At 41.3% G+C, this 17,829-nt stretch overlaps 2 protein-coding genes across 4 annotated transcripts in view; both read left to right on the plus strand.

Moving 5' to 3' along the window:
* LOC108096669 overlaps nt 1-14,436 on the plus strand; it is a 62,360-nt gene extending 47,924 nt beyond the window's left edge. For all 3 annotated transcript variants that reach the window (XM_017198442.2, XM_017198443.2, XM_017198441.2), the window contains 4 exons: nt 12,051-12,213; nt 12,288-12,562; nt 13,019-13,222; nt 13,280-14,436. In XM_017198442.2, coding sequence (XP_017053931.1) covers nt 12,051-12,213; nt 12,288-12,562; nt 13,019-13,222; nt 13,280-13,537 — 900 coding nt within the window. In that variant the 3' untranslated portion in view covers nt 13,538-14,436. The remainder of the gene's footprint in view (nt 1-12,050; nt 12,214-12,287; nt 12,563-13,018; nt 13,223-13,279) is intronic.
* Nucleotides 14,437-16,122: 1,686 nt separating this feature from the next.
* Nucleotides 16,123-17,400, plus strand: LOC108096968 (CDK-activating kinase assembly factor MAT1). Its single transcript, XM_017198945.1, has one exon. It carries the CDS (start codon nt 16,275-16,277, stop codon nt 17,235-17,237), a length of 963 nt encoding a protein of 320 aa, XP_017054434.1. The 5' UTR covers nt 16,123-16,274; the 3' UTR covers nt 17,238-17,400.
* Nucleotides 17,401-17,829: the final 429 nt, after the last annotated feature.

Genomic DNA, 17,829 nt, shown 5'->3' on the forward strand with positions numbered 1-17,829 from the left:
TGTTTGAGCCGCAAATTATTGCCAAACATTGCTCATACGCCGCGGTGGCCGCTCTCGTCGTCTAATTGAAAACCAAACGAAGGAAATTTCAATGCAAACAACATTTTCAGTTGTTTGTTCAGTGCTCTTGTCCCTTTCCGCCTTGATGTTCCTGTCTCGCTCCATATAACATTTACGATTCACTGAGTTGACAAATTTTCCGCTCCTGGAAAGAAAAAAAAAAACCAACAAACACCCGACAACAGCAGGAAAAATACTAGTCAGACATCAACAAAATGGCCAGAACAGCAGAATCCTGGTAAAGAGAAAAAACAGGACGATGTTCCACTACGAAACGGTGTGTCACTCTTCTGCAGCATCATCATAATTCACGTTTTGTCTGGGGCCCACACACCCAAGCCAAATGGTTGATAAATGCCATATAAATTGAGTTGGAGTCGCTGCTCCCGGGGGAAAGTTTCGTCGAAGATTCATATCTTTATGGGGCGTTTCGCTTTAAGTCTTGCATTTGTCGCCTCGCCATTAGTTCCTATCGCAGATGTGAAGAAACTGGAGCTCCATGTGGTTAAGAGGCTGTTTTGTAGTAAAATGTATATCTTTATGGGGCCAGGAAATGAAACAATATTTACTCATGGATGGCATGTTCCTCTTAAAGCATGATCCCTAAAACTTTCATTTAACGTCCACCAAATAAATTCTTATAATACTACAATTTTTATTTAGGAAGCATGTTTGTCACATAAAATGCAGATCGTAAAGCAAACTTATATTGATTTAAATTAAACAACTTAGTTTGCATCATTTTAAAAATGAAAATAAAATATAGAACCTAATTAATAACTTCCTTTCTCGTTGAAGTAGTGATATCATTACGTTCTTCTTGGTTCCGTTGTTTAGGAATCACTTATAGTTCATCGATTTCCGCTTTTCACAATTTCCTGTGGTGTGACATTGCCACTTTTTGTGGTGCGCTCCCCGTGCAGTTCAAATATTTTGCAACTGGCTTGCTAAGAGCAAACTCTTCACGTGGCACTCATAGTTCCCATGGCTGCCCCATCCATCTGGATGTTACATCACGCGGGAGTGGAAAGTGAAGGGGAGGGATGGGTTGCTGGGGGGAAAGTGGATTGGGGGTGGGGTGCTCCTCCGCTGACTGCGCATGAAAAATGGCGACGCTTATTAAACATGCTCGAATGGACAGCAACGCATCCTGATGACGAGGAGAGTGGCGCTGCAAAAGCACTAAACTGGTTGAAATTTATGCACCAGCGATGAGGTTTAAACTCTGCCATTTGATGCTCCACAAGAGGGGGAAAGTGGTGGGTGGGGATGGGGGTGCTCCAAAGTGGTTGGGGGGGAGGTTTTTATGAGCACCTCTGCCACTGGCGCTCATTAGTGTGTGCGTGTGTGTAATAAATTCAGAATAACAAGAGGTCCTCCGACAGTGGGTCAGGAGTCGGACAAAGAGGTCCAGACAAAGTCATCGTCATCATCGTCGACGTCTGGCCCCAATTTCGTGTCTCTTTCAGCGACTTTGGATGACGACTTGGGTCTGGGATCTGGCATCTGGGATCTGGGATCAAGGACCACCGGTTAAAGTTTCCCCAGACGCCACAAAGTAGGCAACTTATTCAAATTAGTGTATGTGATGAATATCTTTTTATGGTTGAATAATAATAACTAACTTAAGAGTGCTATTTGAAAGTGAATAGATTATTGTATATGAAGTTTATTTTTACCTTTCTATTTACATTTTAAATTTAAATAAAATACTCTACTTTAATTGTGGGCCAATATTATATTATTTACTAAAAAGCTATAAAATAGATAGCTGAGAAATGGGTGAACAAAATGAAGGTTTATAAATAATTTTCGAGATCTTAGGAGTTTAAATAACTTTGTAATTATTTTGAAGACAATTATATAAAATAACTATTTTTTATTTCTTTAAGCCTTAAATGCTTTTATAAATTGAAATTGTAACCTTATAAGTATACATACATAATTATATCTCAATTTGTACTCAATTTCCTGGCATGGCATCTCTATCCTTAATTTATCGCTTTCAATGCACGTGTGTCAAATGTCTCGCTGTTGAAAAGACTTTTGCCTTTGGTTTGAGGGCGTTCTCTATTTGTTTAGCTCACATTTCGTTTCTACAAGGGAGGAGAGCCTCATTTCGCAATTTGTTTGTTGCACTCCTTTCATTACTGAATGCTGCAGGACTCGCCCGTTCCATTCTCTGTTTCGGCTTCCTTTTTGTGTTAATTGAGCAGCTCGGCTGCTGCTGCTGCTGCTGCTGTTCCCGCTGCTTTTTCCGATGGCCACAAGCTGAAAAGTAAATTAACACGGCAGCAGCGAGCCTGAAACAGGAGCAGAGCCACCTGGTTGTGCCGTAAACGCTGCGTATACGCTATATGCGCTTTATGCCGCATATATATATATGTGTGAATGGAATTTACACAGGCAGCGGAATGGGGAGGGGAAAGGGGGAGTGGGGAACCACCGTCTGCGGTGGTGCCACAGTTGAGAGGGGATGGGGATGGGGGGTGGTGAATACTCAAAGGGAAAAGCCAAGTGAAACAACACGCGAGCAATTAAAATGCTCAACAACAAATTGCTATCAAGTACTCAAAATTCAAAAGAGAGAACAGACACAGCATCGCTGCGGCGGAAAGAGAAGGAAGCCATCGGTGCGAAAGAGACGGAAAGGCGTCAAATAGGGCAGGATAAACAAATAAAAACCACCAGCAAAGATTAATTAAAGCTGCGAGGGTAAGCAAACTCACTGGATGTCCTTTAAAAATTTCTGTTCAAATATCTAAAGCATTTAAAGGCATGAAAACATTAATAAAATAATAATTTGTTAAATGTTTTCAAAATTATATCAACATAAATACATTAAATTATTATTTAAATGTATTTAAATGGTAATTTTCATCTGAAACTTTATTTACCTGACCCTTTCCCACTATAAGCAATAAAATAATGGAATGAACTTAGTACAAATCTCGGAATGCATAAACCCAAAAGTCTGTTCAAACTTTACAATCTCTTTATTGTCCTTGGCCTCCCTTAATTTCGTATTTGATTTAGGAATTTATGAGGGACAAGGACTAAAATGATTTCATTTAGATTTACTCCCGACAGAAATTGGCGCCCCATTGTTCATGGTTTTTCTCCATAGTCCATAGTCCCACCATAGCATGTTGGGGTATGTTGGGGTATGTTGGGGATGTTGGGGTAGCCCACTGAAAAGCCAGTGAAAATTTATGACTGCCAGCGGAGACTGGCTCAAAACGAAGACATTCGCCATGGGGAAGTTTGGGGGGCCAAGGACTCGCTGGGGTTTTTCGCCGCGTAATTGCAGTCAACATTTTAGCATTTTCAAGCAGGGCGAGAAAACAAATAAAAATAAAAAGCAAGGGAGAGCACGTGACTGGCATGGAAACCATTGGCAGGGCGACCCCTAACCCCTAACCCCTAACCCCCATCGCTTATGGCCCCACGATTCCCCTCCCCCCGTTTCTCTATCTGTATCTGCCACAAAAAGAAAATACTTGTAAAATGTAAATGTTTATGGCTGGAGAGGCGCGAGAAAAGAGCTCTTCAAATGGGCTGTAACTATGTTTGAAATGAGCGGGGGAAAGGCGCTTGCACTGATAAATAAATTAATAAGGAAATTAAAGAAAAGAAAATTATATTTGCTTAGGTTGTAGATAACACATTAAACGTTTAATGTAATGTGAAATGAAATATACTTTTTAATAATATGAAATTATAAAATAAACATAGGAGAATAGTTTAAAGGAATCATTTGAATGTTTTCAAAGTGTTTATGCTTAAAACAAATTAGCGTTATATCTGCTAATTATAAATTAATTTTCATGTATTGTAAGACTTTGTTTAAAGAATAGTTTCTATATAAAACTAGTTCCCCATTCACATTTTTTTCCGAGTGCAACAGTTTCCCTCTCTTGGTTTTTGGTTATGAACTTGTTGACGTTTGGTTTTCGTTCTCCTCCGAAATGCAAAAAAAGCCCCCTTGGGAGGCAGAAGAAGAGTGCCGAAGGGGTGGGGAAATGGTGAAATGGAGAAAGGGGGGGATGAAAGCAATTTCCGGTCGGGTCAGCCATTTTCCCTGCTCTGCGCGTCATTTCCGGTTTCTCAGTTTCCAGCAGTTGTTGCTTCTGTTGCATTTCTGAGTGCATTTGTCTCGGCCAAGAGTTAAAGTGTTTTTTCGGCCACAAGCATTTGGCTAACGTGTGGAAAATTGGCCAAATCCGTTTGAAAATTTAAAAGCGCCTTGTTTCTATCAACTTTTTTTCTGTTGTGTTTTTGCTGCTCATTTGGTATGCAAATGTGCGTCAATAATGAATTGTTTTTCCTTTGCTTCTGGCTCGAAAAGGAAGAAATTGAAATTGGAATTTTGGGCGCGTAGCAAATTGGCTGGCAAATGTTTGCTTGCTCTTTGTTCGGTTTGTCGAGCGATTAATGCAGCAAATTGGCAGTGAAATTGCGCCCAAAACGAGGGTCAAAGGTTACGGCTCCTCCTTCCGCATGCATCCTTTGTATCCTGTCCCTTTTGCCCTTGGGTGTGTGTGTGTGTGTGTGTGTCTGGTCTGGACAGAACGGAAGTGTTGGGTTTATCGCAACGGAAGTGGACAACTGCATTGGTCAGTTGGCAGGGGACATGCAGTCCTCTAGTCCTTTAGTCCTGTAATCGCCGGTCAGTTTAGATTGCTCAATTGCAAATGGCCAGGCCAGGCCGGCCATTCTGGCATTCTGGCCTCGTGCGGCCCGTGGCTAAAAGCCATCCGAGTAGGCCCAAATGCTTTGGCCACTTAATGAGTGGCATGTGGTCGCCGGCATTCGCAGTCATTTGCGTATGCCGTTTTGGCCAGGCCAACAGCTATCAAAGCGATTGTCGCAGCAGCTTTTTCGCTTCGAATTTACCAAAATCAAATCAAGTTCAATTTGAGAAACTTTCGGCTTTCGGCCTCGAATTTCTTGTGAAATCTGAAAGTTTTTGTGCAAGTTGAAAGTCAATAATTGTGTTTACTTAAATGTTAACAAAAAGCAATTGACTTATTTTGAGGTACTAAAAATCGTTTGAACTTTTTGATTGGTTCAAAATGAAATTTAATTCAAGCTTTGATTATATTTTGTTAGGAAAATAAAATACACTTACATTTTTACTATGTAATTAGCCATAATTAAATTTATAATATTTTCTAAGGAAAATTGTTGTCTTGAATCTGAAGTTTGCTTTCAGTTTAATAAACATTCCTTTTTAATAACTATGAAATTGAATTTTGTTTCCTTAGTGAACAACTACTTTATCGAATCTGATAGATATTTTGTTTGACCTTAATCGGAGAATCCTTTGTGCTGTTTGCTTTGTGGAAACGGTAGAATTTTTCACATTTTCCCTACTTAATCTGACTTTGTTTTGTGGAATTTTTTGCCTTGACTCCAGTTAACCTAATTGCTGGCGTTGCAGCGGCTCTAATTGGAAGTGAAATTCCGCTGACCAGGCTTAAAGCGAGAATGTTTAGGGGAACGCATCGCAGCTGAACCGAACGGCTTGTGGTAGCTGCAGATGATGTGGTTTTACGCCATTGTATGCCATTGTTTGCCGCGCTCATTGGCCTAAACAACATGGCCAGAATCTTTGCTCTGCTCCCAAACGAAAATAGCATTGGTTTATCACCAGAATTTCAGCGTTCCGAACTGCAATACCCGAAACTTTGGCTAGGATATTCATACTTTTGTTCTCATATTTGATGACATGTAGCACAGTTTGCCTTTTGCTCTGCTCTCTGGCCAAACAAGTTGCAAACAAGCTGCAAACTTTGCACACTCGTCTATGGAAACGCAACAAAAGTTGCTCCTCGAATGGAAACCGCTACTTGCTATTTTCTTTACGACTTCTTTTAATATTTATACTTCTTGTTGGCCGAGATGCTTTTCGGTACTTTATAGTATGCGATATATAGTGGGTGAGGCAAAGCGAGTGTGGCCCCGCACAAAGTTTAGACTTTGTCGAATCTAAACTGAAAAATGTGGAAGGATTTATACCACCCGCCGCCTGGCGGGACATGTGCAAATATAGAAAGAGTTTTCCCCCAAAGGCGATACAATGTAGCTGCAGAATGGCAAAATGGCAGAATGGCAGAATGTATGTATCATTTACACTACTCAGATATTTGACTTTTGCCCTGCGCTCGCCGAAATTGAAAAACTTTTCCGTGCGAGTGGTGTTGACTGCATTTCTCAGCGTGTTTTCTTTTATTTTTAATTGACTAACTTGACTAAAGAGGGTTCCCAACTTCGTGGCAAGGGTTGGGAATTAAAAAAAAGTAAAGAAAAGAAAGACAGGCAACGCATACGCGCTGTCAAATTGAATTTTGATTCAATTTGCGATGGCATCCAGCGATGTCAAGTTTGCCAAATTGCATTTGCACATTTTACACGTGGCTGCCGCTGCAGCAGCATATTTTCCTCATTTCGCGAAGTGTCAAAAAAACGCGTTCACCTGTGAATTTGAATTATTCACGAAAGCCGTCGAGGGCGCGATATAAATTTTCGCGATTCGCGTACTCGCAGGATACCAGGATATGCAATTACAAAAGGTGCAAAAAGTGTACAACCTGGGATTTCCTATGAAATGGTTAAGTTTTCAACCCAAAAGATACATTTTACCTTTTCAAGTGTACAATAAATTCCTTTTTGCTACCGGTAATAAAATAATGATTAAATACTGAATTATTATTTTCACTCAAAAATAAATGAAATAAAATATATTTATAGTTCATGCAAAAATATCTCATATTTCAGTTTAAGAATGTTTCATTTCTTCCCATTAAGTCGTGAGTTTCAGTATATTTCCCGAAATGCCACATTCGATTGAATCGTATAAATCATGCGAAGTGTGTAAACCTAAATGCCATGCTCTTATTGCACTGATTTTCGATTCAGGTGAAGTGCCTTTTATTGGGCATTGAACACTGTTAATTATTTCAACTGCATAAAATCGAAATGAAATAGCACTCCGAACTGCCGTGCATTGGCAGTTTTGGAAATCAAGTAATGTGGCGTGTGAAAAGCGCTCAAAAGAGTCCAAAAACCCTTGATGTTTTCCCTGCCTGACAGATGCTGATAATATTTCCTGCTGCTGCAAAAACAGGCTGTTAAATGCCATCATTTCAATTCGGAGAGCTGGCCAACGGAGAGCTGGCAAATTGCATTTAAATAAGCCAGTAGTATTTGTATTTCTGTGTCTAGACCGGAAATGAGAAACGTTATTGCGAATAACATCGTTGACACCAGGTGTGTTGGTCCTGTGTCGATTTGCAATAAGCCCAGAGACGACTTTCATGGGAAATGAAATGTAAACTTTCCAAATTCTCTCTGCCTGCCTTTTTCCTGTGCTTAGCATAATTTAAATAATTTTTTTAGCCACAAAAATAGTCGAAAGAGGAGATGGAAAGGGCTTAACAAAATCCTCTTAACTGAGACGCCTGGTTTTAAATTTAAACTTTCCTTTCCTCCTCTTTCTCTGTTTTTTTTTATCAAAATAGTTTGCGGCATTATCAGGGAGTGACATTAGAGCTGGTTTTGTGTCGTGGACCAAGCATTTCCAATCAATTGAAATTCAATGCTCCAGTGCAGAAAGGAGCGGAACCGGAAACGGAAGTGGAACGTTGGACATGCAATTTAAATTCAATTTTACACACAAACAGCCAAGTGAGGGTGCCAAAAGGTGTAAGGGGAGGATCTTGGTTCTGGCCTGCCGGTTGCCGGCTTTTATGACGATTCCCCCAACACAAATGGGTTTCATTCGATTTGGCCAGGACGTGGCCCGGCAAACGGGGACAGTTCAGGGTCAGCAGGGTGGAGCCATTATTTATGGGCATCGGTGGGGAGGTTCGTCCAACAATGCTTGTTATTCTTTGCGCTCCACTGGATTATAGGGTATCTGATCTGATTTTCTAATGACACGCTTCTTGCGGCCACACAAACAGAATCCTTGTTTATGGGATTAACTTGGTAGAAGGATACTATAATGGAATGAAGCAAAATAAATGGGGTTGTCTTTCTTGTCAAGACTTCTGGAACTGGGAAAAAAACAGTTCTTGTTCTAATTCACAAAAGTTGTATTTAGTTTTTCAAATAAATTGTATAGAGCATTTCCCTTTCGTTACTACCTTTCTATTTGATTTTGTGAACGGTCACTGGTCTTCTATTTGTATCTCTATACGTACAACTATCTTTATATCTTTTTTGCTGCCGCTGTTGCTTGTTGCGCTTGCATTTCAATTGATGGGAGCATCATTAAGTTTCCAATGTTTGTCCCCACTGCCGCATGAGGAATTCTAAAAACAAACCGCTTCCTCCACTCACAATATTATGTCGCAAACAAGTCACAACAGCAACAATATTCCGCCCTTCCAACTGCTAAGCGGATTGGGTTACGACCCGCCTCTGATATCCTGGACGCTGACAATGTTGCCCTGGTCCTTTGTGATGGGATTGACTTAATGCCAACTATGCAACTTGGCTGGCTGGCAACCATAAATAAATCTGACCACACATCTGTCACAGATCCAATATGCTTTTGACTATCTTCCACTGGGATAAAAACAAGTCATTAAACTGCCATTTTCAGATTGAATCAACGGAAATCAATTCGAAGTTGACAATTAATTCAATTTCTGATTATAAACAAAAAGAAATGTATAAGATTTAAGTACTATAAAAGTTGATTCTGTTTAGTAAACTTTTCTCCCCCAAGAAAAGTCAGGTGAATAGAGCTATTAAACTTTAATGCGATGTTTATTCTCCGTGCATCAATTACCAATTTGAACTTAACACGTCCCCCGCCGCTCAAGCTGCTGTCCGTGTAAATCAGGCTAATTAAATCAGAATGCGGCATTAAAAGTTTATGGTGGCTGTGGGACGGAGGAGAACCCAGAACATTAATGTAATCATTTGCCATAAATTTGCATTTATGACGCGTCTTGCGCACGTTGTCGTAGCAATTCATTTGCCGGTCAGCGATCCTGTCATCTCAGTGCTCAGAGTACAGGACTTAGAATACAGGACTCGGGACAGAGGACAGGGGAAAGGACGAGGTGGCATATTAATTAAAGTGTCGCCGCTAATGAGTTAGATTAAAGCGGCCAGATGCGCGTGTTTCCCGGCATCAGAGCATCAGAGTTCTCGCTTTCATTCCGTTCGAGCGTGCGTGTAATTGGCAATATCTGCTGGCCAGGATTAAGCCGCTGAATCTGTGTTGGTGTGTTTGTGTTGGTGTTGGTGTGGCCAAGGATGTGGGCCTCGGCTCTGGGACATTCATTAAGCTTTTTATGCACGACGTCGCCTAATGTGCCGGGTTTCCTCTCTCCCTTTCCCAATTTCTGACAATTACCAGGTCTGGCTCAGAAAAGTATGCTACAATAAACTTGATTGCGATTTGCGGCTGCGGATCTGCGTTTGTTGGCCAAATTGAAGCCGATTAGTAATAGGTATATATTAAAAGAATCGCTCTGTTAAGTTATGGATTTATTCTTGCCATAAAATAACCCAATTACAACAAGTCGTATTATTTACTTAGAACTGAAAGACAAATTTAATACAAAATACATTTAAAAGATAAAGAACTAAATAAATTATAAAGAAGGGAATGCCATATTTTCCCGTCTGGTTTTCTTGTAATTCCTTCGCCTTTCTTTGATTGAGTTGCTTTCTGGCGTAAATAATTTAAATTGGCGAAACTTTTGCATTCAAAAGAGGAAATCCTTGGACAGAAACAAGCAAATATCAGACGTCTCATTTTAACATTTCAATGCGCCAAGAAGGGCAAAAGCGAAAGAAGAAAATGCTCAAGAAAAATGTGCACAACAGCCATATATCAGAATTATTCAGCAATAACTATGGAAATAACGAGCGAGTCGTCTATTATCTTTTTCCGGGAGCTGCAGCTGATAAATAAAATAAATTCACATATTAAATGTGAAATGTAAACTTTCTGCTGGCACACATATTTTATGACCCTGCACCCTGCACACTCGCCAACTGACATTATTAATACTAATTTATACACAGGCACGGGAATCTCGATGTGTTTGTAATCTTATTGCGGCAGTTGGCTTTTAAATGGCCTACACAATTGCCGGGGCTCACAAAGGTTGGCCGCAATGTGGAAAATTTGTCTTTTCACTTATACGAGTGCTGCATGTGCTGGTGGGCTCATAAATGTTTTATGCGGTTATATCCGACATTTATTTGCTTGACAAAACGTTAACATCTGTCACACAGAAGAGCCTGCAAAGCCGTTCGGAATGAAATTCTTCTACTGGTATTGATTTTCCGGAATCGAGAATTTAATTAAACCCTTTCGCCGCCCGATGTATTATCAATAAATTTGTGTGCCAAAACCATAATCCCCGCCCGTATTTGTAGCCCCGATAAATCGAAAAGCACACATACACACAGTTGATGGCCCCACAAAGAAAGGTGGATCGCAGCAGGGATGGCAGGAAGTGGCTCACTGCCAGTGGCATCAGCTGCTGCACCACAATCCAGCAGCCGGCCACTAAATTGTGGCACCACCTGGCACACGGCCATCTGGCTGGCTGGGAACTGGGCGGTATCATCATACCGCTCTCGGCGCCCAGCTCTCCGTTCATAGCTTCCAGCTCCTAGTTACCTGCCCCCCAGCCTTCAGTTGCCCCTCTGCCAGCCATAACCTCCGGCTGACTGCACTTCCAGAGCCCGGCTATAAAGCCTTTGCATCGCAAATCCGGAGGCTGTGGCTGCTGTGGCCCGGCTGACTGATGGCCAGGTGAAGCCTTCAGCGCTGGGATTAAGCGGGGTGGGCAGGAAATGTGTGGACACTGAACCAAAAACTATAACTCATTGTCCTTACTGTGAAAGGCTTTCGTAATTAAGTAGTTATTTTTATAAGTATCGAATTAGAGAATTTCTAGTCCATCGATATGGCTATTTATTTTAGGTAATGTGTATTAACGGAGAGTTTTAAATAAATTTTATAAATTAGAACAAATCTCACTTTTTATCACTTTTAATATATTATATAATAACTCTTAAAGAATGACATGTAAAAAAATCAATTTCACACAACTTTAAGTTTTTGAAAATCATTAGATATTTATAGATTATACTATGTAATTCTTCTTTTAATAACATTATTAACATTCCTAAATAATTTTACATAATCTTAAATGTATCATAATTTTTTATATTTATTAAAAAGTAAAATATTTTTTCGATTTATAAGCCACAACTTAAAGTGCAAACAGACAATTTTTTCAAAGTGACTTTAGCAGTTTTGCTTTAATGAAAACTTTCATTTGAGCGAAATATCTAGTTTCATTATTGCAGTCGGCAAACAGAAAGTTGCCAGCAACCCGAATTCGTCGAAAAGCCGTCGGGAGAGAGGAGAAATTCGCTTTTAATTATTTACGGCTAAACAGAAAGTTGGCCACAAGGAAGAGAGCTGGCCGCAGGAGACACTTTTTGTGCCATGGACACACAAAACTTTTCGCCGAGTTACGTTTGCCCGGGTTCTCCAGTATCCAGTATCCAGCGCCCTTATTTCATTTTGGCGCCGGGGGGAAAATATGGTCGGTGTCGAAGCATTTGAGAGTTTCCTTCGGTTCGGTTCCGTTTGCAATTCCATTACTTTAATGTGGCAGGAAGGAAAGGGAAAACTTTTAAATCTTTATTTATAAAAGCTTCCGCACCGGCGGGGCAACTTTTGTGTGTGAGTGAAAATGAAATAATTCCAACAGCCGCAGCTTTGCGGTGGGCCATGCGGTTTTCCCTGGCCACCAGAAGAACTATGCCAGCCAAACTTGCTAAATGCCCTGACAAAACTTTTGCCTTTCTCCCAAAATCCAGGAGGAGAAGGGTGAGGGGGAGTGGGCTCCATAGCTTAATATATGTTTGCAGCTTAAGTTGGCTTACGCCTAAGACGTGAAAATTGTTTAGCTAATTCATCGCCTTATTCTATTTACTTGCAGTGCATGCGGGCCTACGTGGAGTTCGAGATTTCCGAGGGCGCCTACGAGATCTCCTGTCCGGATGCCAAGTGCCCGGCTCAGGGCGCCATTTCGCTGCCCGAGATTGCGAACCTAACGACAACGAATCTGCTGAAGAAGCACCATCGCTATCGCCTGAATAGAGGTGGGTTTTTCAGGGGGAATCCCTTGGGCTGAACCTACTAACTGCTAATATTTTCTTTGTTTTTGGTGCGACAGAAATCGAACTGGACAAGACGCGCACTTGGTGTCCGCGGGCTGGCTGCGAGACCATCTGCATGGTGGGTGGAGCGGCGCAGGCGGGTCAGTCCGGCGCCATTTGCCAAATGGACGAGTCGCCGTCGACCTCGCAGAGCTACAGCCCACAGCAGGAGGCGGCCGGAAGCGGAAGCGGAAGCGCAGGTGGCGCAACCGGAAACGGGGCAGCCGTGCTCTCGGTGTCCGTGCACTGTCCCTCCTGCAAGGACGAGTTCTGCGGCCTCTGCAAAAAGGCGGTAAGTGTGTGAATATATTCCCTTTTTTTGCGGTTTGGCCATCAAAAAGAAACAAGTGTTTATTGTAAGTTTTGTCAAAATATGCATCAGATTAAACGGAAAAGATATAAGTATCTAACAATGCTCTTTAACAAATAATATCAATAAAAAGAGCTTACATTTTAAATATTTCAGCCTTGCTGGTTTTAAATGTTACTCATTATTTGGCTTTACAAAACAAGCAGAAACTAAAACAAAACATTAGAAAAACCCAAACAGCTTAACAAACCGAACATATTCACAAATATAATTAAAAACATGAATAATAATACTGACAACAAAGGGGAATTATAAAATCAAATCCCTAAAATCATGTAAAATCACGTGCTATTGTTAAACATGTTGTGTAGGCACGCAGATTTTAATATAAATTTAGATTTTTTTAAACAATATGCTGGTTTTGTTTTCATTTTGCAGTACCATCCAAACATTAGCTGCGATGAGTTTGGGCGACGACTGATTGCCGATGGCCAGGACGACATTGGAATTCCGTTCGACAACGAGCTGATCAAGTGCTGCCCCATGTGCGCTGTGCCCATCGAGAAGGACGAGGGATGCGCCCAGATGATGTGCAAGCGCTGCAAGCACGTCTTCTGCTGGTACTGCCTGGCCAGTTTGGATGTGAGTGCCCTGAATGCAAAATGATTCGATTGTGTTATTCAACTTATAATCCCCCAGGATGACTTCCTACTGCGCCACTACGACAAGGGACCGTGCAAGAACAAGCTGGGCCACTCCAGGGCCTCCGTGGTGTGGCATCGCGCCCAGGTGATCGGAATCTTCGCCGGCTTCGGCATCCTGCTGCTGGTGGCCTCACCGCTCCTGCTTCTGGCCGCTCCCTGCATCATCTGCTGCAAGTGCCGAGGGTGCAGCGGCTCCAAGATCGACGAGGTGGACGGCGAACTGGAGGAGGAGGTGACCGCCTTGCAGGGCTAGGTGGCTCGACCGACCTCCCAAGTGGGCACCAATCCATATACGACATTAGGCTGCAGCCTGTAAATGCAGCTGCTGTAATTACTGGTAGATTCTATTGTTAACGACGACGAGAAGATTACGTACATTTATTTTAGTTATTACAATTATAATTGTATATGTGTTAACTAAATTGTGATATTTACAGTGATTCGATTTCTAATTGAATCGACAAATTTGTTGAGAACCTATACAAAGACCAGACGCCTTCGATTCTTTTTAGGTTCTGTCTCTACATACGAGTATATTCTTTCCTCCCCTAACTACACTTACGAATACAAATATTCGCCTAAATCAATCTGTATAAATCGAGTAGGTCCTCTTTATAGCCGATAAGTTAGTCTAAATATATTAGGAGTACGCCTCGTATTTCAACAGTGCTTTTATATCGCACCCACCCAAACAAAAAGAACCCCACTCACCCACTCAATCCTTCTCTCAAGTATTACGCATGCAACTAATAAGCCCAAGATCCTTGGGCCACTTTGATTAACTGCTTGGCAATGCTTTTATCTACGCAAACATATATATACTGCATATATAGGAGGTGTATATGATGTCACTACTACTGTTTATTAAATGTATTTAAATGTAAATGTTAATATGCAGCTAAAACAAATGTAAAACAGATCGCTGCTCACCGAGTGCACATCCAAAAACTGGCTGTGTGCCAGTTGGGCAGAGTTTGGTTAATGTAAATTATTGAATTATTTAATGCATATACACTCGGAACACATATATCAAAATACGTATGACATAAAAGTGCGTGTATATTTAAAAAAAAAAAAAAACATATTTAAACTCTACTCTTAATGTGAACAACTACCGCGTATGCTGTTTGAAATAAAAATGTTAAAAGAAAAGAGTGCAAGCTAATTTTTATTGTAAACGGAATGCATCTTAGGTAAATATAATGGATTGAATCGAGTAAACCTTGGTTTGACAAGCGGTTTTGGAAAAAACTTCCAGTGTATTAAACACATATGATTGTTGTGATTGCTTTCTAAGAAGTAGTAGAACAAAACATTTGATATTGATAATTTGTTGCAACTTGCAAACACGAGTTTTGAAACCGATAGATTGTATTCTTCTTGGAACAGTACCAATTGTAATTTTCAGACCAATTGGGGTATGGTTTTCCTCTAACTTGCTTTTCCGTCTCGTCTGTGACAGGTGCATTAAAAATATCTTGACAATCTTGCAGTGATGGCTTAGATCTTGAATAAATAATCGAATTAAAAAACAGAAGAAATATGGCACAGCTCGTTCTCCAAACCTTTCTTTTGTTTGCGGCGGCTCTTGTCCAGTGTGTCATCGTCTTCAGAATCGGAGGAGACGGGCTTCTTGCCATTTCGATAGTGAGTTGCGCTTACTCTTTTTGGAAGTGTTAGGGAACGTTTCAACGCTATTCGGAGATGTTTCCGAACTAAGGGCTGTGCGGGCTTTGTGTTTCGGCAACGGCTTTTTCCCAGAGTTCGGATGTGATGTTTTAAAGACGTCGTCGATAGTGCCTACCTCCTTTTGTAAATCCTTCTTTGTATTGCGGCGACTCTTGTTCAGTGTGAAATCGTCCTCGGAATCCAAGGAGACGGGGTTCTTGCCATTTTTGGCGACCGCTGAAGTGCTCGATGGTGAGAAGTTGCGCTTGTCCAGCTTGCGCTTTCTCGCTTTCTATCAGATGATGGCTCCGAACGAAGGGCTATGCGTGTGGATTTGCGTTTCGGCGACGGCTTTTTGGAAGGCTCAGCACACAGATTGCTTAACCTTCCAAAAAGCCGTTGCCGAAACGCAAATCCACACGCACAGCCGTTCATTCGGGATATTCATCTGAAGGCGATGATGGGATGTCGTCCGCATCCTTCTCATCGGCAGAACCGTTTCTGCGTTTTTCGACAACTGTACTGTTTCATTTTAAGCAACGATATCGACTGTCAAAGTTAAAATCACAGATTGCTTGAATTTATGCTAAGCAATGTAATTTGATAAACAAGAATAAAATTATAATATGAATTAACCACTATAATATATTAACCATACAATAATGCCTTCTTTATAAATACTAACGAAACGTTTGTTTGTTTTTAAGTTTATTGAAACACAACCTGAAACACTGTTTTTAGTATTTTTGATTGACTTATAGTATTTTAATCCACTCTGCAGCAACAACTTGAGATGAAAGATGCTTTATTTATCGTCGGTTCTTCCACTTTTAATCTACAAATTGTAAGCTCAGATTGCTTAACGTAAATTTAATTTAAATATCGGTTTTATTTTCAAATTACTGGTTCAGTTCATAACAAACATGTAGCAACGTTGAAATTGGTTTGTGGCCGAGATAGTTGTTGCCCCAAGCAACAACTTAAGATGAGATGATATGGATGTAGAGTCACCCTAAACCTGCTTGCTGCAAAATTGTAACTGTGGTGCACTGTATAGTAAAGATAAAAGATGTACACTGCTTGTTATCCGTATGAACTGCTTTAAGGGGAATTGAAAAGAAGTGAACTGATGGATTTTTTAGTGTGAGTTTAGTGTTGCTGGAGAGCATTTGGGCGAAAGCTGTTTTACCGTCTGGCAACACTTGGTTTTGGTTCCTCCTCTCGAGATATTAGATTGCCGGCATTGTTATTAACCGATTTTAAGCGATATTTTGAGGATAAACTCAGTAACTGGGAATAAGGATACATAATAGCCAGTCGCCATGGACGACCAGGCGTGCCCGCGGTGTAAGACCACCAAATACCGCAATCCGTCGCTCAAACTGATGGTCAACGTTTGCGGCCACACTTTGTGCGAGTCTTGCGTGGATTTGCTGTTCTTGAAAGGATCGGGCGCTTGTCCGGAGTGTATGGTGCCTCTGCGGCGCAACAACTTTCGGGTCCAGCTCTTTGAGGATCCCATGGTGGAGAAGGAGGTTGACATTCGCAGGCGAATCCTGCGCGACTACAACAAACGTGAGGAGGACTTTGCGTCCCTTGCGGAGTACAACGATTACCTGGAGGAGATCGAGGACATTGTGTACAATTTGTGCAACAACATCGAGATCATCGAGACAAACAAGCGGATTGAGGCCTACAAGCGGGACAATCGCGAGGTCATCCAGCGCAACAAAACTCGTGTGGGTCGCGATGAGTATGCTCTGGAAGAGATGCTGGAACTGGAGAAAGTGCAGGAAGAGGCGCGTCGGAAGGAGCTCGAGGAGCTGGAAAACGAGCATAAGAAGAAGAAGGCCCGCGACAAGCAGGCTCTGATTGAGGAGCTGATGTATAGCGGCAAGGACGCTGCGCAGATCGTGACTGAATTCGCTGAAAAGGCGGAAAAGCAACGTGAGGAGGAAAAGCAACTTCCTCCACCGAAGCCAGCCAACGAGTTCTCCACGGGCATCAAGTTCGGCCAGACAGCTGACCCCAGTCTACTGCCCGTTCCCAAGTCGGAAGAGGGTCCACTGTTTGTCTACGAGCCCCTGATTGCCATAACTGAAGGACCCGCTATGCCGTCCAGCAATGAGATCATGGCAATGGGTTATACAGCACACATACGAGCAGAGACGCCGCAGGAAAATGCTGGTGGATTCACCTCGACTGTGGCCTGCGAAAGGGCGCTCCAAGAAGCACTGCAGGGACTCTATTACACGGCCACCGCAGGAATAGCTGCAGTCACATAGTAGTCCAGTAGATAATGATTTTAGATGGTCGCACAACCAGAGCACAGAACGCTTACTTTTGTTGAACAATTGTGTCCTATACGAATCCATTCAGTTAACTTTTAATCCACTTAATATATATGTATGTTAATGAAATAAATGCTATATCCTATGTTAAAAGGAAGATCTTTGTGCCGTTTGTTTTTTCAACCTTAATTAGAAAAAGTCCGAACATTTTTAAACTACATGTGTTTTTAAAGGTTTATAGCAGTTGTTTTGCTCCGACTGGAGATTAAAAAGGTATTTTTGTTTTTAAAACTTCTTTGAATACTTTTTGCATACTTCAAATGTCGTTTAAAGCGGCCAGATATAATCACAGCTGCCCTTGGCAGCATAACATAAATTTTTCGTCCCAAAATAAGAGTTCTTTCTTTGATTACAGACTTGGTTTTATTTTAAATACTTTTAACAGTAAATATCTATAGGCATAATTCATATGCTAGATAAACATACATTGGATTTAATTGGGCTCTTTATACAATACACAGATTACAGTTAAATTTTATGGTAGTCCGACGAGTAGCTCGTCACATCCTAAGTTCTACTTGCACAG

The sequence above is a fragment of the Drosophila ficusphila genome, unplaced genomic scaffold (genome assembly GCF_018152265.1).
Source record: "Drosophila ficusphila isolate 14025-0441.05 unplaced genomic scaffold, ASM1815226v1 contig_414, whole genome shotgun sequence".
Classification (NCBI taxonomy): domain Eukaryota; kingdom Metazoa; phylum Arthropoda; class Insecta; order Diptera; family Drosophilidae; genus Drosophila; species Drosophila ficusphila.